The 24,132-nt window shown below is 42.9% G+C and overlaps 1 protein-coding gene and 1 long non-coding RNA gene across 2 annotated transcripts in view; both read right to left on the bottom strand.

The window, feature by feature from the left end:
- The window catches only part of PARD3B (par-3 family cell polarity regulator beta), a 608,076-nt gene that overhangs the window by 283,998 nt on the left and 299,946 nt on the right, over window positions 1–24,132 (bottom strand). The window contains exon 17 of the mRNA XM_082225604.1: window positions 204–410. Within this exon, the coding sequence (XP_082081730.1) occupies window positions 204–410 (207 nt within the window). The remainder of the gene's footprint in view (window positions 1–203; window positions 411–24,132) is intronic.
- Window positions 17,134–21,135, bottom strand: LOC309525428. Its single transcript, XR_014216270.1, has 3 exons — window positions 20,869–21,135; window positions 19,327–19,440; window positions 17,134–17,202 (listed from the first exon to the last, which is right to left on the bottom strand). It is a non-coding gene; the product is annotated as an uncharacterized lncRNA (long non-coding RNA).

Genomic DNA, 24,132 nt, shown 5'->3' with positions numbered 1-24,132 from the left:
CCCCAGGAGTCCGGGGCCCACAGGTTGGAAACCACCGACCTAAATTATCTTTTCCAAGATCTTGTCAGCTTAGTCAGGACTCACAAGAACGTCCACTGGATTTAGGCCTTCGTTCAAAGCTCTTAAGCATTTCAGCTCAAATTGGGAGGAAACAGACACTGAAATGGAAACTTTCTGAAGCAGAAAATAGAAGTAAAGAATACCTTCTGCCATATCTTCAGGTCCATCATAAGATTTGTCAATAGCAGCTCGGAAACTCTCATTGCATCCTCTCCCACGAACCATGTGAGGCCTGGGCCTATAGAAAGGAAGCTCATTCTTTTTCACTTCAGCAACAGCAGTCTGAAGACTCTCTAGGGAGCTTGACTTCTTTAAACCCAGGGTGGGACCAATGTCCTTTCCAGAAGACACTGAAGAAAGAGCGAGAAATATTTGACTACTTGGTACACTTTTTAAACCTTAGATTCTCCAGCTGCACAACTGGAAGTCACTTCTTGTTCTCTAAACTAACCAGGGCTTTTAAATCGAATACATTAGGTTTGTAAAAAAAACAAAACCAAAAACGTATGTACAGTGGTGCCCCGCAAGACGAATGCCTCGCAAGACGGAAAACTCGCTAGACGAAAGAGTTTTCCGTTTTGGAGGTGCTTCGCAAAACGAATTTCCTATGGGCTTGCTTCGCAAGACGACAATGTCTTGCGAGTTCCTGCTGGTTTTTTCCCCTCCCCCCTTTTTTCTAAGCCGCTAAGCCGCTTATCAGCTGATCCAATCAGCAGATAAGCCGCTAAAAGCCGCTAATAGCGCTAATCCGCTAATCCGTCAATGGGCTTGCTTCGCAAGACGAAAAAACCACTAGACGAAGAGAATCACAGAACGGATTCTTTTCGTCTTGCGAGGCACCACTGTAACTCAAACACACTACTAGTATTCTGAGCCCTCCAGAGAATCAACCCAAAGGAGTAGGAGATAAAAGGAGCTATTTTGCTAAGATGAATGAATACGGATTTTGCAAAGGAAGTCACTCTCCTGTTATAATCACAGAAATCCTAACTCCATCAACCCATTACACTGAGATTTGTTAGCAAATCCCCTTTTACTGCTCAGCCTTTCCCTTTAAGAAAAAGTTTGCATTAATTCCTTTCTGTTAGATAAGTTACACCCTCCATTTTCGGCACAGAGGCACTTCAGTCATCAAGCAACTTGGCATTCCCATATCCAGAAGCCTTAGTGATGGCTTGTTTGAGCCACTGAGGGAACTGCCGTGTCTCTCAAGACTAGAGCCCCCCCCAGAAGAGTGTGTGTGAGAGAGAAGATTAAATAGACTGGATGGAATCACAGCACAAGTTGCCAGATGAAAAGACCTATGTGAGAGAAGCTACGGAGCAGGTCTGCACAACTTTAACTCAGGGAAGGTAACAGTATATGAGCAAAGTGATGGGGAATTCTCAAAAGGTGCCTTTAAAGCAGTTTATTATTGAGCCCCATCATGGTTTAAGTCCAATGGCTCTTTGCCAAGGTGGGTCAAGTTCCTTAAGCCAGCTGAAGCTGACAGTGAAAGCAGGGGTGGGGAGCTGATAGCCCACAAAGCCCTGCCAGCCGTGCCCCAATTTGTGGTGGTGGTGGACCCTCAAAAGAAGCACACAGAGGCAATTTTCATTCCCACTGCATCCATTTTCATGCTTAGGAGTTTAACCTCTCTACCCAGCCCAGGACTCAGTGGCATGGGATGTGGGGCACAGGGGCAGTTTCCCCTGCTGCAAAATTGTTAGGGGTGCAAAATTTCAACACTCAATGCTGCCTCAGTACAGCTGCATGCTTCCACCACTGGGCTCCGATGATAACGGCTTCTCCATGCAAACCAGGAAGTGACCTCTCCAGACAACGGAACAACTTTTCTTATCTCTGCGGCTGCAATCACCTGGATGACGCGGGACACTGTTAGGCAGTTGAATGCACATGAGTACTCAGTCCATAGCTGTCAACTTACAGATTTGAAAATAAGGGACGAGAAGCCTCAAAAATAAGGGATCAGCAGCCAAAATAAGGGATTTTCCGAACACAGGTATGTCCAGCTTCTGAGCCAAAGGCAGAAAGCCCAGCCAGCAGCCAAAGCGCTGAGTAAAGACGAGTCCCAAGGCAACACAGCCGATTTGATCGGCACAAGGCATGCAAGCTCCACCCCCCAGTCATTCTTAGACTCCTTATTGGGTGAGCAACGCAGCCAAGCAACACAGTTGGAGCCTCCCACCTCCCTGGGAGGGAGGGAGAGGAGCTGCTTTCTTTGAAACCCGGGAAATTTAAGGGACATCATCAATAAGGGACAGCAGCGGAACACTGCGCTGGGATAAGGGACTTTCCCGCCAAATAAAGGACAGTTGACAGCTATGACTCAGTCCGTTTCCCACCCTCTGTGTGGCCCCGGGTACTGACAACCCACGCTACGCCACTGCCAACGCTACAATGGGAACAAAAACCACCCTCTAACCTTCAGATCAAGACTTGAAACAAATGTTCTTTTGTCTGTACCTCTGTACTGGCTGCTAACAACAACAAAAAAGAATTATGGGAATCTATAATTATTTCTCAAGAGTAATGTTTTCTTTTTAGCATATGGATGAAAATTAGCAAACCTGTGAATCCTTGCAAAGTTTTTAATAACTCAGCTCTAAGCTATGCCTGCCAAACATGGCGCTACGCTATCAAATTATCAGCATGGTCTCCATGAATTAAACATAAATATTTCTAGCAAGATACTGATTAATACGCATTTCATCGCACTTCATGAGACAGCATTTTTTTAAAAAAATAAATTAATAAAGAGGAGCAGTAGGCATTCTTTCCTCCATGCCAGTCCCTTCCTTTTGCACAAGAGCTGCATAGCCCACAGTGGAACTACAGCAGGAACACGTTTTGTAGGAATTTCTTGCTTCTGTACTGGTTGTTCATGAGTGGTGATTTGCCGAGAACACTTTCACACAAAGTGGATTACTTTGATTGCTCATCCAGACAACTTCATAATTACTGTCATATTCCCAGGCCACAGAAATTCCTACTATTTTCTGAAGAACAGGAACGAAGAGTAGCAAAACTTGCATAGGTGCCTTTAGAACTACTGTTGCCTTTAGAACTACTGTTCCACCCTTCTTCAAGGGCAGAGATTTGACCTGGGCAGGTGAACAAAACACAGCTAAACACACACTTACTATAACCACTTGTAGTGGTCACTATTTTAGCACAATATTTTTAAATTAACCTTTGAATTAGTGCTAAACCACTTCTAAGCGGCACACACACACACACACATATATATATATATATATATATATATATATATATATATACACACACACCGTATTTTTTGCTTTATAACACGCACCCGACCATAACACGCACATAGTTTTTAGAGGAGGAAAATGCGTAGGCATGCCACCCGTAGGCATTTCCTCCATAACACGCACAGACATTTCCCTTTACTTTCTAGGAGGAAAAAAGTGAGTGTTATGGTGCAAAAAATACGGTATATATATAAAATGTGTGTGTGTGTGTATCCAGTTAACAAATGAAATGAAAGTGGTGAAAGAAGAAGAAGAAGAAGAAGAAGAAGAAGAAGAAGAAGAAGAAATAATGGCTGGGGAAAAAGTCCTCTACCCCACCCTGTCATTTAAAACATACAAATAATTTGTGTTATAGTGTTACAGTGGTACCTCGGGTTACATACGCTTCAGGTTACATACACTTCAGGTTATAGACTCCGCTAACCCAGAAATATCACCTCGGGTTAAGAACTTTGCTTCAGGATGAGAACAGATATCGTACTCTGGCGGCACGGCGGCAGCAGGAGGCCCCATTAGCTAAAGTGGTGCTTCAGGTTAAGAACAGTTTCAGGTTAAGTATGGACCTCTGGAATGAATTAAGTACTTAACCCAAGGTACCAGTGTATACAAGGGACACGGGTGGCGCTGTGGGTAAAACCTCAGTGCCTAGGACTTGCCGATCGTATGGTCGGTGGTTCGAATTCCCGCGGCGGGGTGAGCTCCGGTCTTTCGGTCCCAGCTCCTGCCCACCTAGCAGTTCGAAAGCACCCCCAAGTGCAAGTAGATAAATAGGTACCGCTTTCTAGCGGGAAGGTAAACGGGGTTTCCGTGTGCTGTGCTGGTGCTGGCTCGCCAGAGCAGCTTCGTCACGCTGGCCACGTGACCCGGACGTGTCTCCGGACAGCGCTGGCCCCCGGCCTCTTAAGTGAGATGGGCGCACAACCCTAGAGTCGGACACGACTGGCCCATATGGGAAGGGGTACCTTCACCTTTACCTTACCACTGTATATATGAAACAAATAATAATGATACAAATGGTGATTAATAAAATGGCAGGATCCACAAGAGGTACAGAGTTTAGCTTCAAATGGCTGCTTGTGTGAATCAAACCTGTATCAAGCAATACCGGGGTGGAAATGTAGATTATCTAAAATAAAAGTGATTAACTGAACCAGGAAAGGGGAGGGATGGGTAAGCATTGCCACCAAATGATGAAAGATCAGCAACACACAAAGCAATGTAGCATTGCTGTTCTCTGGGGAATATGACATCTAGTGTACAATGGTGTACAAGAGAGAGAGAGAGAGAGAGGGAGGGAGGGAGGGAGGGAGGGAGAGAGGGAGGGAGGAAGAGAGGAACCAGTTTAAAGGGGAACCTGGTTGCTAGGTCACAAAGTGCAAGCTTCCTTTGTTCATTAATTGCCATTGTGGAGACTACCATTATTGCCAAATTAGCAACTGCTGAAATGGATTTTGAGCACTGCCTTGCTTGCAACATAAAGGTGCTTTAAAATTATTCAAGGCATAAGCATCAGTGAGAAGTAGAGCAGGGCACATTTGAGGCTTGGAAGGAACAGCAGAAAAGAGGGGCATAATCACCGAAGAAGAAACAGATAAAGTAAAAGCTTTTCTGATCAGCAGAGGAAAAATCCAGGCTGCTTTTCAGCGCGAAAACAGCTTTGATTGCTAGCTTTCGCCAGGAAAATCACTGCACAGCTCAAAATATAAGATTCTCTCGCAGGCTTAATCTGAGCTGGGACTGAGCCTCAAGATCTGCTTTCAGCGTTCATGCTCATCCTTGAGAGAGATTTTTTGAGATATATAAGGATAATAAGGAGAGTGTCTCTGAGCATGTGCAATGTCTTTTTCCAGAATGTAACATTATTATTATCTGGACAAAAGTAAACTAGCGTGATTTATAAGACGATAATGAAACACCACTGAAAACACTACTCATGTACACAATGTCTGTGGCCGTGTGTGCTTCAGATGATGAGACCTCATGAGAAATAGAGGAAGGAGAAACGAATAATTCTCCTTACAGGTACTATTATCTAGGGATGATGAGACTTGTAGTCCAGAAACAGCTGGAGACCCCAGTTTGGGAAATGCTGATGTAGAACATTGGCATCAGGGAGAAGACTAAACTGCAGAGCTCCAGTTTTATTATTTTAGGCTTAATGATCTTATCTGTAGACCCCAGTGGGTACTGTTTCACATACGTCTTCAAACTGGAAAGCCAGCCCCGCTACGTTTGGGGGTCCTCCTGTCCATTGTGCTGAGAAGGAGCTCTCAACTTCTTCACCAGAGTCCTGCCTGGACCACATCACTGCTAAGCTACACAAGCTACTTTTTCTGCATGGAAGTTTTTATTTCACCTTATTCTTTGTACGGAGGGGCATTCAGTGACGTGAGCTCCCACCTGCAGCCTTAAGCAGTGCACCCCAGATTATCACCTGATCTGCTCTGCTTTGAAAAACCATGCCTCAGAGTCCACAGGTGCTGGTGGCAAGAAGAGAATTAAGATCCACCTCTATGTTCCAGAAACCTTCTCGGATCCACCCCAAGCTATCTCATCAGAAGCAACCCGAGATGTGTTCAGAGTTGGGTATTTGAGCAAAGACATGCTGGTTCGTTGTATACGTCTAGGAGGTCCCAGTCAAGACCATGTTTTTACTACCAGCTTAAAGATGCTGATAAATGTTTTAAAAGCACATCATGCTATTCCTAACTCCAAGTAGAGTATCACTTTTGGGCGGTATGGTCTCAACTCCCAGTAGTGATGCATGGAAGTGAGAGCTGGACCATCAAGAAGGCTGATCACCGAAGAATCGATGCTTTTGAATTATGGTGCTGGAGGAGACTCTTGGGAGTCCCATGGACTGCAAGAAGATCAAACCGATCCATTCTGAAGGAAATCAGCCCTGAGTGCTCACTGGAAGGACAGATCGTGAAGCTGAGGCTCCAACACTTTGGCCACCTCATGAGAAGAGAGGACTCCCTGGAAAAGACCCTGATGTTGGGAAAGATGGAGGGCACAAGGAGAAGGGGACGACAGAGGACGAGATGGTGGGACAGTGTTCTCGAAGCTACCAACATGAGTTTGACCAAACTGTGGGAGGCAGTGGAAGACAGGAGTGCCTGGCGTGCTCTGGTCCATGGGGTCATGAAGAGTCGGACATGACTAAACAACAACAACATGGTCTCATCTGAAGGCACATGTAGCTCCCACCTTGGTGAAGCTAAGCAGGCCTGAGGCTTGTCTGAGGCTGGGTGGGTGGACAGCTGGGACTCACATGTATGCTGGCTTGAGTTCCAAGGCGGAAGAACAGTGGGATATACATTTAGGAAAATAAATAATGCAACCATTACAGTACGTGAAGCAAGAGGAAGCCTACTCAGATTGTCTTTGCGCATGATTGGATCTTTCCCTGACCAATCTGGTTGGTGGTGTTTATTGCAAACGCTTTGGCACTACGGAATGGGTTAAATTAAGACGAATGGAGAGCAATTGTGAAATATCTTCCATCTATCAAGTCAAGTTTGAACTTGTGAAGGCAGAACAAAGACATGTGGCGTTAAAATATGGCATATAGATGGTTGCCATGTGTTTGCAGTGACACTTGGGAGACATTTTATATTCCTATAAAATAAATGTAATTTTTGCCTTTGAAAATGTAACTCAAGGATAATTATTTATTTATTGAATTGAATTTATCATTCTCGGTGCGCTAATATGGGCAGGTGGCTGTGATCAGGTATCCCTGGTTTATCAATTCTGCCTGACACATCCTTGGATTTCACAGCTAGCTCAGACAGGTTACAAATAGGACGGAACAACTCAATGTAATTGCCGCAAAAATGTAGAAGGACCACTTGATTGACACAGCCACAAAACACTCCACATGTTGTCCAGCCACCACATCCTATATGTTGAATCTAGAGATACAAAACCCACAAACTGAATACGCCTCATTCTCACGAATACCGGCAAAGATTTGTGGACTTGAAAAACACCCTGGGGTGGTGTTAAATGCTTGTCCTAGTAAGAGTAGGCCCATGGAAGTCAATTTGTTGTTGCTGTTTAGTCGTTTAGTCGTGTCCGACTCTTCGTGACCCCATGGACCAGAGCATGCCAGGCACTCCTGTCTTCCACTGCCTCCAGCAGTTTGGTCAAACTCATTCTGGTAGCTTCGAGAACACTGTCCAACCATCTCGTCCTCTGTCGTCCCCTTCTCCTTGTGCCCTCCATCTTTCCCAACATCAGGGTCTTTTCCAGGGAGTCTTCTCTTCTCATGAGGTGGCCAAAGTATTGGAGCTTCAGCTTCAGGATCTGTCCTTCCAGTGAGCACTCAGGGCTGATTTCCTTAAGAATGGAGAGGTTTGATCTTCTTGCAGTCCATGGGACTCTCAAGAGTCTCCTCCAGCACCATAATTCAAAAGCATCAATTCTTCGGCGACCAGCCTTCTTTATGGTCCAGCTCAAATAGACATATGGTATATGGAAGTCAATAGACATGATTAACCGAGATTCACTAATTTCTCTGGGTCTACTCTGAGTAGCACTTAGCTGAATATAACCCCCTGAACGTGCTTGTTATTACTATTGTTATTTGAAGCTTAAAGTAATTTTGGTTTGATGTCAGAAAACCCCACGTTTCCAGCATATTTTCATTAGTTTAGAAGTGTTCGGTTCTGCCTAAAAGTGTGGAATTAATTTTAGCAATTAGGATCTGCTTCCTGTTTTTAATGTTTCAGAGCACCCTTCCTTCATACATTTTCAAAGGAGAGGAAAGATCACAGTTACGGGTAAACTCAGTCAGGCACTTCATTAGATCATTTAAGCTCCTGTTAATGCACCTAAAATTAGAGAACAAGTTGAAGTCCTGAGTTCAGTTTATGGCCTAACAGCATTTTATAGGGATCCTGTCAAAATACGGAATGAAGTGGCAAAGATTAACTATACGTTCTAAGCACTTGAAATGAAACCGAAATTCCCCCTGTCACTTTCTTCAGTTCTGCCATTTAAAAATAACTATCCTCATTTATTTTATTTTATTTTTAAATCTCACTGAGGATTCTCTTTGGTAGATTAATAGTTGAACATTTAGTTGCCCTTTTCCTCAGGCTATATAATCATTTAAACTGACTTTTTGTTGTTGTTAGCAACACAGGAAATTTCCTAAATGAAACCTTCAAATGTGAAGCTATTTTGGAATAGAAATTAAAATACTGAGGCCCTGAACATCACTTAAATGTGTTGACCGGCTATTACTTGTGTAAGCAAATAAAAAGGAAAAATTCAAAGGAAAAGAAAATCTGAGTAATACCCTGAAACAACCATACTATATTACTGTGTACATATATAGCTGCTATATATTTTGAAAAATGGTTTGTCCATTTGTTTTCTATGCCTCTGAATGCCTCAAGATATTGTTGCCAAACTTGGCATGAGGGTTCCTGAGGTAGAAGCGGCAGAATCTGTTGCCGTTTAGACACCAGGAGCCTTTTTTAATCAAGCTGGTGGAGCAAAATATAACTTAACTGTGGCTTTGCCCATTTTTTGGCGTAGGTTCAGGGGCCTCTGAAGTTGTCATCACCAAACTAAGCAGGAGAGCTTGTGATGTGTGTGTGTGTGGTGGACTTTGTCAACATTGGGATGCCAGGTGCCATCTTGAATCAAGATGGCAGACCAAAATGTGACTTTGAGGTGATGTCACCTGGGTTCAAAATCACAAATGACACTTTGTTGTTGTTGTTTAGTTGTGTCTGACTCTTCGTGACCCCATGGACCAGAGCACGCCAGGCACTCCTGTCTTCAACTGCCTCCCGCAGTTTGGTCAAACTCATGCTGCTAGCTTCGAGAACACTGTCCAACCACCTTGTGCCCTCCATCTTTCCCAACATCAGGGTCTTTTCCAGGGAGTCTTCTCTTCTCATGAGGTGGCCAAAGTATTGGAGCCTCAGCTTCACGATCTGTCCTTCCAGTGAGCACTCAGGGCTGATTTCCTTCAGAATGGAGAGGTTTGATCTTCTTGCAGTCCATGGGACTCTCAAGAGTCTCCTCCAGCACCATAATTCAAAAGCATCAATTCTTTGGCGATCAGCTTTCTTTATGGTCCAGCTCTCACTTCCATACATCACTACTGGGAAATACATAGCTTTTACTATGACACTAGCTATTTAGAAATCACAGATAGATGCAACTGTGACCTCCCAGACTCTTCTTTCATAGTCTCTCCTTTTCTGTTCTATAATTGTTTTACTGATTCTTTTAAATTTTATGTCCCAATAGGATGCTGAGAGCGATTCCACAGATGGATGCCATTTGTACACTTGCATAATTACATACAATGAATTGAAGAGAGAGAGGAAAAAACAGTATGGGAACCGAGAGTCTTCTCTTCTCATGAGGTGGCCAAAGTATTGGGGCCTCAGCTTCAGGATCTGTCCTTCCAGTGAGCACTCAGGGCTGATTTCCTTCAGAATGGATACGTTTGATCTTCTTGCAGTCCGTGGGACTCTCAAGAGTCTCCTCCAGCACCATAATTCAAAACCATCCATTCTTTGGCGATCAGCCTTCTTTATGGTCCAGCTCTCACTTCCATACATCACTACTGGGAAAACCATGGCTTTTACTATACGGACCTTTGTTGGCAAGGTGATGTCTCTGCTTATCCAGGTGTGTACACTTGTGAAGAGATCCAGATCATGGATCTCTTCACAAGTGTACACATCCTTTACATATGATGCTACTCCTCTCCCTTCCTGGAAGATGAACATAGCATAGATGTCACAGGTCACTGTAGTGGCTCCCTCGCCTTCAATGTCTCTTGGTCTTACGTACACTGAGAAGCAGAACTCCCTCTCAAAATGCCCTTTGAAATGCCCCTGTTTACAAGTTCTTGTCATAAGCTCCTGGTTACCAGCTCCCAGAAACTGCAATCAGTTGAACTGCTGTTGGCTGCTAACTGCTCCTCCAACCCACTTCCTTGTTTATTTACACATCTGTACTGAGCCTATGATGGAGGGTTTCGCAGCATTATCACCCCAAGAGGGTCTTGCTACTCCCATAGCCACAGCCTTGGATTCCAGCAGAAATCAGGCAGAGCTCTGTCGCCCAACTGCCCAGCCTACAGGAGGTGGTCCAGAATATCAGAAGGGCAGACAGATAATGCTTCCTGAAATATAATGCCAGAGGGAAGCTGAAGTGGTGGGGTTAATGACTGAGAAACTAAACAGAGCCAGAAAATTAACAAGTGCTTCAAATACTGACATTTTAATTTATCTTATATGGTAATTTCTTTGTGTACTCCAGCAAGGAAAAGGTGCTTCTGGGAGTCCGTTCAGAGGAACAAAATTTGTATAAGACAGGTTATTCAACTATCTAAATGTTAAAGGGATATAATGAGATTACAGCCATTTCAGAAGACAGAGAAAAAGTTGGATTAATACATTGGTTTCATTTTTTAAATAAAAAAGTAGTGTGTTTTCCAAACTAGACATGATCAGAGCATTTATGCATTTAGTTAGGCACATGTCTGCGTCCCTCATATATAAAACAGCTTTGTACTCAGAGGTAGTCTATTTTCTTTTTTTTACTTGCATGCAGAGGACCCCACAGTCACCCTCAAATAAAGACACAATTCACGCAGAATTTTTGTTTAAGGTTTTTGGCATAAATTTTGGCCACAACTTTATTGATTACAGCATGTGAGTGGTTGCTTAGGCATTGGTTCGCGACTATCTGATCCCGCCTAGGGGTAGGAACGGAACTGACATCTGCAAGTCTGCAAAAGTCAGTAAGGGAAAACATTTTTGGGGAGAGCGTAGAGCTGGGTGCCAGGCTCTCACCTCTCCCCAAATGCTCCCAGGGGCTCTTGCGTGGCCCAAGTCTCTTGACCACACCCCCTCCACCAACCAAATTTGAACCAATGCCTAACCGCAACCTTACAAGTTGTGACAATTTGCTACGCAGTAGGCAAAAACCAAATGGCACCAGCCAATCAGCCAAATGGCAAAATTCCTACCAGGCCCCTGCCCCAAAAGCAGACGACCCCATGACAGGCATAGCAAGGTCAATGCAAACAATCCTAAATATAGGGAGGGTGGGCGGGTGATCCGATGCGCACAGTGAAAAAAGGAAGCTCAACGCAGTGCGCAGGGAATAAATAGCCCCTCAACAGTCACTCATAAAATTGCTACACCAAATTCTCCCCAGCGACTGAGGGGTACCCAATTAGATTCGTGGCCATCTATACTAACCCACCCAGCAACAGAGGGATGTCTTGGTTGCCCCCACCGCAACACGTGCTCTCCATGATGGAGAACACACTTTCTCAAAACAGCATGAAGCTGAAGGGAACTAGACTAAACCTGAAATCCATTTTGTGATTTCTGGCCCAGTTCTCCAATCTATTAAAGGTCATATTGAATCCCAACTCTATGGCATTAGCTACTCCTGCCAGTTTGGTATCATTTGCAAATTTGATGAGTATCCCCTCAAATCCTTCACCCAAGTTGTTATGCTCTCCCCAGTCATAGGAAGAAACCAGTGGAATACTCACACTTTGATGCAATATTAGCTATATATTAGAAATGAACATAATGTTTTATAAAATCTTTTCAAGACTGTGCCTCCTCCTCTTCTATTCCACCCTGTCAATTACTCATATACATTTTCAGGCACGATCTCTACAGAGATACTAAAAGTTATCTTCAACGGAGGGGATTTCAATATTCAGCATACTGTTTAATTTGCACTCTTCAGCTGAATAGCTATCCTAATGTTGTGGCCTTTTCAACACTGGCTCATTTAGAAAACATGGAGAGAATTATGAGGGGCTTGATAAAAGCAAAGAAATATGCTAAACCTCTTATGCTCAGAAATTAGCGATAACGATTATCTTTTAGTTAGTCCTTTGCCGTAAGCAAAGGGTTCTAAATTGGAAACAGAAATAAAAGGTGTCTGGGTAATCTTATGCCTGCGATAAAATAAATAAATCACAAGAATCAAAATGGGGAACTTGATAAGTTCTTTGATTAAAACCTCTCATTACAGATCTGAGATTTACTAATATTTAAATTGTTTCTACCACCTGCCTACATATAATGGCTACATTTCAGTGTCTATCACCATCCTAATTTCATTCATGAATAGTGATTTCTTGTGACCGTGAAAGGCCAGGAAAACTCCTCTCTACTCAGAACCCAGAGGAGAAAATGTACTGATGGCAGCCATGTTCTCCCACTAATTATTGGTAGATGATGATGATGATTCTTTTTATAGTACTTGATGGCTGCTTTGATAGTAAAATACAACAAGGCCAACTTCCTACATTTTAGACTGGCCAAGGGAATACCTGTTACATAAAGCAAGTCGCACCTTTCTCTATTACTGAACTATGCCAATGACGCTCAAAACTCAGATTAAATTTTACAGACTTTAGATACTTTTGAATAATATTTTTGACTGACTTGGGGGCTTCTACCTAGGCTTGAAGGCAACTTGTGACACTACCAATTTAAGCAAGAATTAACTTTTTAGGTACAGTACTGGAACAACCATGTAAACATTATTTCCAATTTCAGTATTCCTGTTTTTTGTTTTGTTTTATTGAGCTATTTGCTGGGCTATGGAAAACTGCTCTCCCTAAATCCATTATTTAACACACAACTGATTAAGTTCAAATGTGCTCTGCCAATTTTCACAGAAAATTGGACTTAAACATTTATTTCAAACCACACATGAATGGCTGTGGGAGAAAGACTGCCTGGGGCTCTATCTGGAGGAATTATTAAAAAATATTATCACAACGTGGAAAATTAATGTAAAGGGGGATGGGGAAGAGATGAGGTTACGTGAGGATTCAATTTTCATGTCTGAAGCTGCACTTAAAACAAAACAAGACACCCAACACAATTCTGCCACTCAGTCGGAACTGTTAAGGCTAGAAGCATAAAGCAGAACTAGCCAAATCAAATTAGGGGGGAATCTTTTGTACACCTGCCGACTCTCAGTGCTATTGAGATGTGCGCAGTCCAATTGCACACTTGAGATGTTTACGAGCTCACTTTATTAGACTTCTTCCTGCAGCTGCCCAACATTTACTCTAATTTAAGAAGCTCTAAATATTGTTGCCGTGGGCGACACAAGAACATAGAACGAGGCAAGACTCCACTAATAAAAAGGCTTTCACAGCATTTCAGCCCTTGCTCACAAGTAAAGTTAAAATTTACGGCTTTCAAAATACTGGATCTGGGAGAGGTCAGGTTATATAGCTTCCAGTAATAAAAGAAATCAATATGGCAGCGCATCTGAGGAAGCCGGCAAACTAAATAAACACTTCATCCGAATCCACTTGGACCTGAATTAAGAGAACATAAAGTACCTGTGTTTATTTTCCTTGCTCTTTATCATTCGGATAGTTTGCATAGCCTGAGTTCCCACAGTCTGTCACCAGGTGAGACACTAATATTTGCCAGCCAAGGGACAATTAAACTAGATGTCAGAGCCGAGTCTTTAACGTTGTCAAGAGATTTACCTGTACATGAGTATGTTACAAATACACCCAAGACTCAGTAGAGTTCATTAAAATAACTTAATACACTCATGCCTGATTCATAAAGAACGGTTGTTGGGAGCCATCAAAACACTTCCCTTAGTTCAGTCTCATAACTTGAAATCGTGTGGTAGGTCAGATCTTCTGGAGTCATCCTAATCACATCAACTGATACACTATTTTCTGAGAATAAGGGTTACTAAGTAAGACCAGGGCCGGATTTAGGTTTGATGAGGCCTTAAGCTACTGAAGGTAATGGGGCCCTATATATGTCCAGCTGTCCTTTGTCAGCAACGAATTGTTGCTGTTTTTTGTGTTGAATATATGCTATATGGTAATTTATGGACCTAATAGGTATCTAAAGCCATTTGCACATGCTGCCATGCAACCAGTCCATGCAGAATGTAGGCAGAATATATAAAGGTAAAGGTAAAGGTACCCCTGACCATTAGGTCCAGTTGCAGATGACTCTGGGGTTGCGGCGCTCATCTCACTCTATAGGCCGAGGGAGCCGGCATTTGTCCACAGACAGCTTTCAGGTCATGTGGCCAGCATGACTAAGCTGCTTCTGGCAAACCAGAGCAGCACACGGAAACGCCATTTACCTTCCCGCCAGAGCAGTACCTATTTATCTACTTGCACTTGATATGCTTTCGAACTGCTAGGGGGGCAGGAGCTGGGACCGAGCAACGGGAGCTCACCCCATCGTGGGGATTCAAACTGTCGACCTTCCGATCAGCAAGCCCTAGCCTCTGTGATTTAGACCACAGCAGCATCCGCGTCCCTTGCATTATATATAGAAATGAGCAAACCAGTGATATTTTAGGGAGCAGGCTAACAGGCGGGGCCCATTACTTACACCATAGGAGCCTACACAACACAAAACACTGTTGCTGTATGTAGGTTTTATTTTATTTTATTTGTTTTTTATCTTATATTTTGGAAATGTACATCCAGGTTTTTTCCTTTAATTTTTTTGGGGTCCCCAAAAGAGTGGGGCCCTAAGCTATAGCTTGTTTAGCTTATACGTTAATCAGGCACTGCGTATGACCAGCCCTTCCACACACAAAGATGACACGGCAAGCAGATTTTGAGGAAGAAGGCAAAAGAAGGGCTGACTTCTCTTTACTAATGAGGTTCATCTCTCATCAGATTTATACAGAGACAAAACCAACTACTCGGGATCCAAACTAAGTTAAGCAAACCAAGAAGTTTTCAGCGATGTTAAGAACACTTAACGCCAGCCGCAAACACTTTTACTGAAAATGATCAGATAGCAGATAATATTCAAGAAGGAAGCATGTGTTGATATTTGTACACTGCCTACTATAGAATTCAATTTAGCAGCTTCCCATCCAGAGAACCAAGGGGCGGTGGCTGTTTTAGGTCCACATTTTTGTAATGATGCTGTGTAAGCAAATAATTTAGTATTTGGCACAGTTTCCAGCATCTTCAGAACCTGTGCTTGCTTTTTCTAAAAATAATCGTTTTTAAACCCCTTGGGGTCGTTGGTCCAATGACAACAGAAAAATATATATGGTGATATTGGGAGGCGCATAGGCAGTAGCTCCAGAAAAACTGGAAATCAGAGCTGGAAGAAGTTCCAGCGGCAGTCTGTGGAGCTTTATAGTGACCTGCAGAAAATCTATAATCCTACCATGCAGCTGAAAAATCAACTCTAGTACGTTAATGATTATATATGCATCTACAGGAGTCTTTTGCATCAACAAGAATCTCTACTACGTCCAGTTCTTGGGTGGGTGGGCTGGAATGGAGGGGGGGAATAGTTTCCCTTATAATTTACTATGGAATTGCTTCATTACTGTATTTTTTTATATATAGAAGAAAAGCACAGGTGTTTACAGGAACAGAGAAGCTGCCTTATACCAAGTCAGACCTCTGGCCCATTTAGCTTAGTACTGTCTGCTCTGACTGTCAGCAGCTCTTCAGCGTTTGGGGCGGGAGCTTTCCCCAGTCTTCCGTGGGAACCCCATGGGCTGAACTTCCTGTACACAAGATAAGATGCTCTATCACAGAGCCATGTCCTTCCCTTCCCAACACTTCAGTTTGGAAAGCAAGCTAGCTTTGTCAACTTCTACAGTGGTACCTTGGTTGACAAACTTAATCCGTTCCAGAAGTCTGTTCTTAAACCAAGGCATGCTTTCCCATAGCAGCAAGGGACTCAATTTACAAATGGAACACACTCAACAGGAAGCGAAACAAGTTCTTATTCCAAGGCAAAGTTCACAGACCAAAACACCTACTTCCGGGTTTGCAGCGTTCTTAATCCCAAATTGTTCATAAAGTAAGCTGTTCTTAAACCAAGGTACCACTGTATTAGAATCATCCAGAACTGCACATATGAACCTCTCTGTAGAATTAAACCATAAGCAAATTCCCACCAATGTTTATTTGAAGAATGCACTTAAAAAACCCCACCAAAAAACCCTAAATCTTACTTTCTTCAAGGCTATAGGGCAGGGCTGGGGAACCTGCGACCCTCTAGAACAGATCAGTGGTTCCCAACCTTTTTTTGGCCATGCATCTCTAAAATCCTGATGCCCACCCGTGACATATAATTCTTATTATTCCAAAAGTGAACTATTCACGTGGAGGAATTAACTATTAATAACTCATTCTCAAATTGCCCCTCTTAAAAATCAAATTGCCCCTCTGTGGGTCGTGTGCCCCACGTTGGGAACCATGGCTCCAGAGGATGTTGTAGTGCGACTCACATCAAGTCTTGCTGTTGAAGCTGCTAGAAGTTGGAGGTCAACAACATACGAAGGGCCTCAGATTCCCCAACTCTTCTAGAAAGGTTATCAATTTCCTCTAATCACTCTACCCCCCCCCAGATCGATATAGCTCAGTGCACAGTAATACCATCAAGGTTTTTTTATTATTTCCAACTGAAGCAATGTGTCACTGTTACAGGTACTATTTTCCCTCCTTCGAGAGTTGGCTGTGTTAGTTTTGTTGCAGGAAAAATAGCACCTCGTGGTGTCTTAAAGACTAACAGATGTAGTGTGGCACAAGCTTTCGCAGACTCGAATCCAACAAAAAGCTTATGCCACAACAAATCTCTCACGCTGCAATCCTATATCCAGTCTCCTAGGAGTGAACCCTAATGAACTTGCAGTGCTAAGTAAAGACAGAGGACTGAACCACAAATTTCTAAGGTACCAAAAAGATCCTGTTATCATCCTTCTGAGCGTTGGAGCAGCTGAAGGGAGCAATGGCAAACCCAAAATATAAAACTTTGAACTGAAATTGCTTATCGGTCTCTCCACGGTTCAAACAAAATTCCTCATCTTTTGAGAGCTGAAGCTGTCAGAACAAAGGCCCAGTATAATTTTATCAGATAAAGCTATGGTGCAGTAACTTTTTCCCACTGTTCCCACCTAGAAGAGTTAAAATTCCTTTGCCATAAATACTGTAGCAATGTTCCAGCAATCAATTCAAAATGACAAACGCAGATGTAGTGAGTTATGCTCCAGGATATTTATAAAGTATCTAGAAATACTAGGGAAAGATCCAAAATCACTTAATTTGATATTACACCAATAAATTAATGTATTTGTTGGGACAACAACATTCCTCAATTTTCAGAGACTATACACAGGCGAACAGTGTCATTTATTCTGCTATGTTCACATTAACGTAGTTGAAAGCTTTATCTTTGGACAAATTCTCTGCATTCATATAAATAATGTCTTTATAACCACTAAGAGGCATGAACATTAGAATTCAGATCACTAATGACAAGAAGTCAATGGAACTGTGCTTCAGCATCATATTATCATATTATGCTTTTTATAATTTTGACCAATGCTACAATTTAAAGATAGACTGCAGAGCAGCTATTTTCTTTCATTTATTTTGTGAATACCTTGATTAACCCTTTTCGAGATCTGTTCAATTACATTAACTCATCTTTTCAAACTACGGTCTCTTCTATATTTTTGAACTAAATACCGGGACTAGCATCCTGTTTTAAAATGTTTTTATTTCTCCTTTCAATATATAATATAGGAGAACAGCTATGAACATCTTGACAGCCTTTGTATAAGTCACCCATTCTTAGAGCATTCAGAATACAGTGGTACCTCGGGTTGAGTACTTAATTTGTTCCAGAGGTCCGTTCTTAACCTGAAACTGTTCTTAACCTGAAGCACCACTTTAGCTAATGGGGCCTCCCCCTGCCGCCGCACCGCTGGAGCACAATTTCTGTTCTCATCCTGAAGCAAAGTTCTTAACCTGAGGTACTATTTCTGGGTTACCGGAGTCTGTAACCTGAAGCGTATGTACCACTGTACCATGAATGTAAGGAAAATACATTGCCATGCCATACAAATAACATGCAAGAATATACTCTTATTTTGGAGAGATCTTTGGAGTCCAGCAGGAGACTGTGGACTGGGGGTCCTTGTCTACTCTTCCTGCCTCATGCAAGATATAAATGATTGCCATGCCATGTAAGAAGAATTGGGGCATATTAAGTTTTTCTCCCATTACTGCTGACCAGACTCCTCAGGACCATGCTTTGACTCGTGTTGTTACTGACCTGAAATATTACCATACTTTTCCGTCTTTAAGAGTCTTGAGGGACTCTCAAATTTAAGAAAATGGGGAGAGAGGGCACAGACTTATTGAGCTTTCTTGTTTTTGCAGAGGACTGCTCAGAGTTGATGAGTTTTTGGGGGGTGGGATTGCCGGAAATCGCTCACCTGTACGCCTCTCCTCTGTCCACTCACCAGCAGAAGCTGCCAATCGCCCGCCCAATTGCAGCCAATCAACACCAGCCATTGATGCAGCAACCAATGACACGCCAAGTAGCCGCTGACAGCTGCGGCAGCAACCAATCAAATGTCCACCCCATGCGCTATCCATGTATAAGACGGCCCCCATTTTTTTGCATAATTTTTAAAGAAAAACAACAACGAGTCTTCTACATGGAAAAGTACGGTATTTTAAACAGTTTGCTACTCCCCCAAACCCAGTCCCAGACACATCAACCTTTGAAACCCGAATTTCACCTGTACTTCTACAACATGAATATATTCCACTTAGTCTGTATACATGATGAACATCCAAAACTCTGATGAGGAATGTGCAACCATGTCAAGAAGCAATACTGATGGATGGGCAGATTCTGCCCTCCCAACCTGACCATAGAAGATTCAGGATGGCACATGCTATCTCAGAGGTCCTCAGTTGGAACACAGTCAATGAAGAATGACGTTGGGCCCCCTCAGTTAAACGTCCCAATTGCATTAGTGACTAAACGTTGCAAAATGCATTTACTTCTTCCAAATCTCGCCATGTTTAATAAGCATTACTTTATTTTTTTCCTCCTTAGTTATTTATTTATTCAGTTTACATCTTGCCCTTCCCTCCTGAAGGAACGCTTAAGGAATGATAAATAATCATATTATGAATTTTTTGTCTCACCTTGTGAAACTAAACTGAGATGTTTGGTTGTCCATGATATTACTGCAGTCTCCTAACATGAAGGGTCACCTTCTTTTCCACAGAAGCAACTGTGCATACCCAAGGGAAAGGGAACTGAGAGGTGGTGGCAATGCCAAGCAGAATAAAATTCAGTTGGAGAAGGAAAATACAAACACACATTGCTTTCCCCATGAACTTGAATAAGCTCCTGTGGACTAATATTAGGCCTTCAAGTGGGAGCATGGAGTAGAAACGTATTTTCCCTTTTTCCCAATTTGACTGGTGATACAAGAAGCGTTGTCTAGCACACAAGAGTGGTGGATCTGCATTCAGATTTTAGTGCAGGAAAGGGTTCAATGACTGACCTTTAACAAGCCATCACAATTCCACCTCAGTTTTACTTCCAAAAAATGAGATGACTGATTACTTGCCTCTTAAGCCTTAGGAATAGGCCTGTGCTATACCAGATAGAAGAGGAAGAAGAGTGTGGATTTGATATCCCGCTTTATCACTACCCGAAGGAGTCTCAAAGCATCTAACATTCTCCTTTCCCCCCACAACAAACTCTGTGAGGTGAGTGACGCTGAGAGACTTCAGAGAAGTGTGACTAGCCCAAGGTCACCCAGCAGCTGCATGTGGAGGAGCGGGGAAGCGAACCTGGTTCACCAGATTACGAGTCTACCGCTCTTAACCACTACACCACCCTGGCACTACACCACAGATAGGTGGGGTATAAATAAATATGTAAAAAATATTTTTATTATTCTAACATATTTCCAGGTACTCCCTTTTCACATGGATCAAGGTTTGAAGCTGAATAAAACTAGTGATCTATGACTAAATCACAGCCTGACAACAGTCAAGTACATGTACTAGTTAAAGATTAGCAGTGCCATATCATGGGTTGCTGGTGCCCAGGGCAGGGGCATGCATGCCAGGGGTGCCTGTGCGCTGGAGGGCAGGACACAGCGAGTGCCATGCAGAGAGGGCAGTCGGACGATGCAGCCCTTGGTGGGCAAATCTCCCCGACGCATGTGAAGAGGAGCACAAGGCCAGGCTGCCTTGGGGGTGCCTGGGGGGCCCTGGTTCACACCCCCTCAAAATTGTGGCCCCTGGCCACACACTCCACACTATGCCCCTATAGATTAGTGCCTCTTATAGATGTCTAGTAGTTGTACACCTCTGTGTAAATGCAAACAAAGGCAATGTTGTAGCTGGGAAATAGATTTGGTAGTGCTTCACATAAATTGCCTTGAAACCAGATTACTATTTTCACATAGAAACTAAGAGTGCCTCCTTTGAAATATGCCAAATGTATTCAACGGGGCTTACTTCTTTACTAAATGTATGATCTTCCAAGACTTAAACATTCACATGCTTGATACCGAAAAGGCTTCAGAGATTTTGTGTCCCCTTCCCCCGCCTCCAGAATGTCTTAGCTCTCTGCAGATAGGAGGAGAAAGCTTATTTAAGGATATGGGATATCATCCACCAACATCTTGTAAGACTTGAGGAAGGATGTGATTTCTTTCAGAGACTGACCACAATGAAATTCTGAGACGATATTTTGCCTGAAGGCAGTGCTAGATAACCATCAACTTAAATTCTTGGCAGACATTAAGAACTCCAAGGCAGCGTTCCAATGGACAGATGGTTGGCAAGTGGTCCATCCTCAAAGCTCAAATGGCTTATCTGTGGTCATGATTATTTTGATGTGGTCCATCAAGACAAGGGGGAGGGGGGGTGAAAGAAAGCTGATGAAGGTTCCAGAATGGTGCACATTGTTACTGACCATTCTCAATTCCCATATGGAACATGTTCTACTAAACCTTAAAGAAAACAACTCAGGTGTCACGGTCGGTTCACGGGCGATTTAAGTCTTGGCAGGGGGCGCCAGGACTGGGGGCAAGATGGTGGGGTGGGAGCAGGGGTCCAGAAGCCAGGAGTCAGGAAGCCACTTACAAATGCCATCTCCAACTTCTTGAAAGTTTCCATCAACGGTGTCGCAATGGACTCATTGTTAAAACCGTGTTTATGGAAGACAATCTTACTTGGCTACGAATGATCGCCAAAGAAGAAGAAGACTGCCAAAGTTAAGCAGCTAAAAAATGAAGCACTTCTGAAGGCTATCCAATGATAACGACTACTCAGAACAAACCTCTCTTGTACCTGCGATACATTGATGATATTTTTATCATCTGGACACATGGTCAACAGACCCTGGACACCTTTCACCATAAATTCAATGATTTTCACCCCACAATCAACCTTACAATGAATCAATCTATGCAAGAAATACATTTTTTGGACACTACTATAAAAATACAGGATGGGCGCATAGACACCACCTTATACAGTAAACCAACTGACCGACAAACATATCTACATGCCTCTAGCTACCATCCCAAACATACCAAACAGTCCATTGTATATAGCCAGGCACTACGTTACAGCCGCATCTGTTCCAATTCTACAGACAGAGACTCTCACCTAAGAGATCTACAGCAAACCTTTTCAGAACTAAAATACCCAGCAGATGAAGTTAGACAACAGATCAACAGAGCCAGACTGATACCCAGAGAGAACTTGCTGCAAGACAGACCCAAAAAAGAAAATAACAGAACACCACTAGTCATCACATACAGCTCCCAAGTTAAAACAGTTCAACGCATCATCAGAGATCTACAACCTCTCCTGGACAATGACAGTTCTCTTTCTCAAGCTCTGGGAGGAAGACCTTTCATTGCCTACAGACAGCCGCCCAATCTTAAACAACTCCTAACCCACAATAATACTACAACCAGACTTAACACGGACACTGGCACCAGAGCCTGCAATAAACCCAGATGCCAACTTTGCTGCCACATACACCCGGACAACACCATTACTGGCCCCAACAACATCACACATACCATCTCGGGACTATTTAATTGCTCATCGTCCAACATTGTGTATGCCATCAAATGCCAACAGTGTCCTTCAGCTCTCTATATTGGACAAACAGGCCAAACCTTACGCCAAAGAATAAACGGACATAAATCTGACATCAAGAATCACAAAACAGAGAAACCAGTAGGAGAACACTTCAATCTCCCAGGACATTCTATGCAGGATCTCAAAGTAGCTGTTTTACTACAAAGGAATTTCAGAAATAGACTGGAAAGAGAAGCTGCTGAATTACAACTCATTACCAAACTTCAAACCATGGAGAGACCTGGTCTGAACAGAGACATTGGATTCTTATCTCATTATACATGACTAAGCCATTTCTCACCTTCTCAGCCCTTGCCTTTTCCTGTAAGACCTATTACAGTCGTTAAGAGTCATCAACAGGCTCATCTCAGCTATCTGCCAATCTCCCATTCCCACCACCCTTCTGAGTAATACCCCTCCCCACCTTCTCACTATATAGAAGGATCTGGCAACTTCTGTTTCAGTGTATCTGAAGAAGTGTGCATGCACACGAAAGCTCATACCAAGAACTAACTTAGTTGGTCTTTAAGGTGCTACTGGAAGGAATTTTTTTATTTTGACTACTCAGAAGGCTTTCAAAATGGACTAGGCAAAGTCATGTCTAGATCTAGCAGCCACCAGTCCAGATGTTAGCTCAGTGAACTTCCGTTTTCATATTCACTGTCGTTCTGAATACAGGAGCTGGGGAACAAAACTGCAAGTGCCTAGTCTGTGGTCTCAGTATATATCCCATCAGAAATCCAAAATGCACAAGAAGCCGCTCTTCCTGCTCAGTTCCTGTTTGCGGTAGTTTGGTCTCTCCTGTGTTTTACATGCCCTTTTAAACATGATGACATTTCAATTGATGTGAGGACTGATGTGGTGGCTGATGTAGGTGACCTCTCCGTCAATGAGAGTCACACCCTCACCATTTTGTAACCCAGTCATTCTTTATGCTCTTTTCTATGTGGCAGCCATTTTGTGTTATCCACGGCCCCGTGGCAGCCATTTTGTGACTGGTGCCCACAGAACTTTCTCAAAATTCCAAATGTGCCCACAGCTCCAAAAAAGTTGGCAACCCTTGGTGTCCATCAAATTGTGTATCAGCACTTCTGTATCTTATTTCATTAGAGGTCCACGGCTTTCTACTCTATTAGAATATTTTCCTGCTTAAAGATTTTGTATCCACGGTTGGCATTTTAAGCATTCCAGCAAAAGTGTCTCTTAGAAACTTCTGTGCCTAAAAATAGCTGACCCAACTCATTTAAGTATACTTCCTTCCTTCCTTATAATCTTGGAGTACTTACTTGGCCCTCTTTTTGAGGAGGCTTATCCGAGTCTCACACTTCCAGTATAATGAGTTTCTTTACAGTTTATTGTTCGGTGTGATGTCTGAGGCTTAAATATTTCACGGAGAACAATTTCTCCTTTTGATGTGTGGGATTCCTCAAGCATGTCCCTTTCTTCTTCCAGTCAGCTGAGATGTGCCCCTTTTAAAGGTGAAAGTAAGCAGCTGATCTGATGTAAAATTAAATTCCTATAGATATGCACTCAATCCAGCCTGAACTTGAATTGTTGAGATAAGTATAGTAATTCAGATGGATGTGTGAGTGCCGGCCTGCAATTCAGTTGGAGGCAACTCCTTGTAGTAACTTCAGTTGAACAGACTTATAAGTGCAATCTACTTGGCTCCTAAAATACGGTACTTGGACACTATTTGTCGCACAGCTGGGATAAGTGTGTTTTGAAAACCATTTGAACCTTGCTTCTTCTTTCTTACGTTCTATAAGAAAAACACACAGTTCCCTAACTGCACATTAAACATATACAGTCGGCAGTAGTCAGTTGTGTTTA

The sequence above is a fragment of the Podarcis vaucheri genome (assembly GCF_965113315.1).
Source record: "Podarcis vaucheri genome assembly, chromosome: 1".
NCBI classification, from domain to species: Eukaryota; Metazoa; Chordata; class Lepidosauria; order Squamata; family Lacertidae; genus Podarcis; species Podarcis vaucheri.
This window is presented reverse-complemented; position numbering and strand designations above follow the sequence as displayed.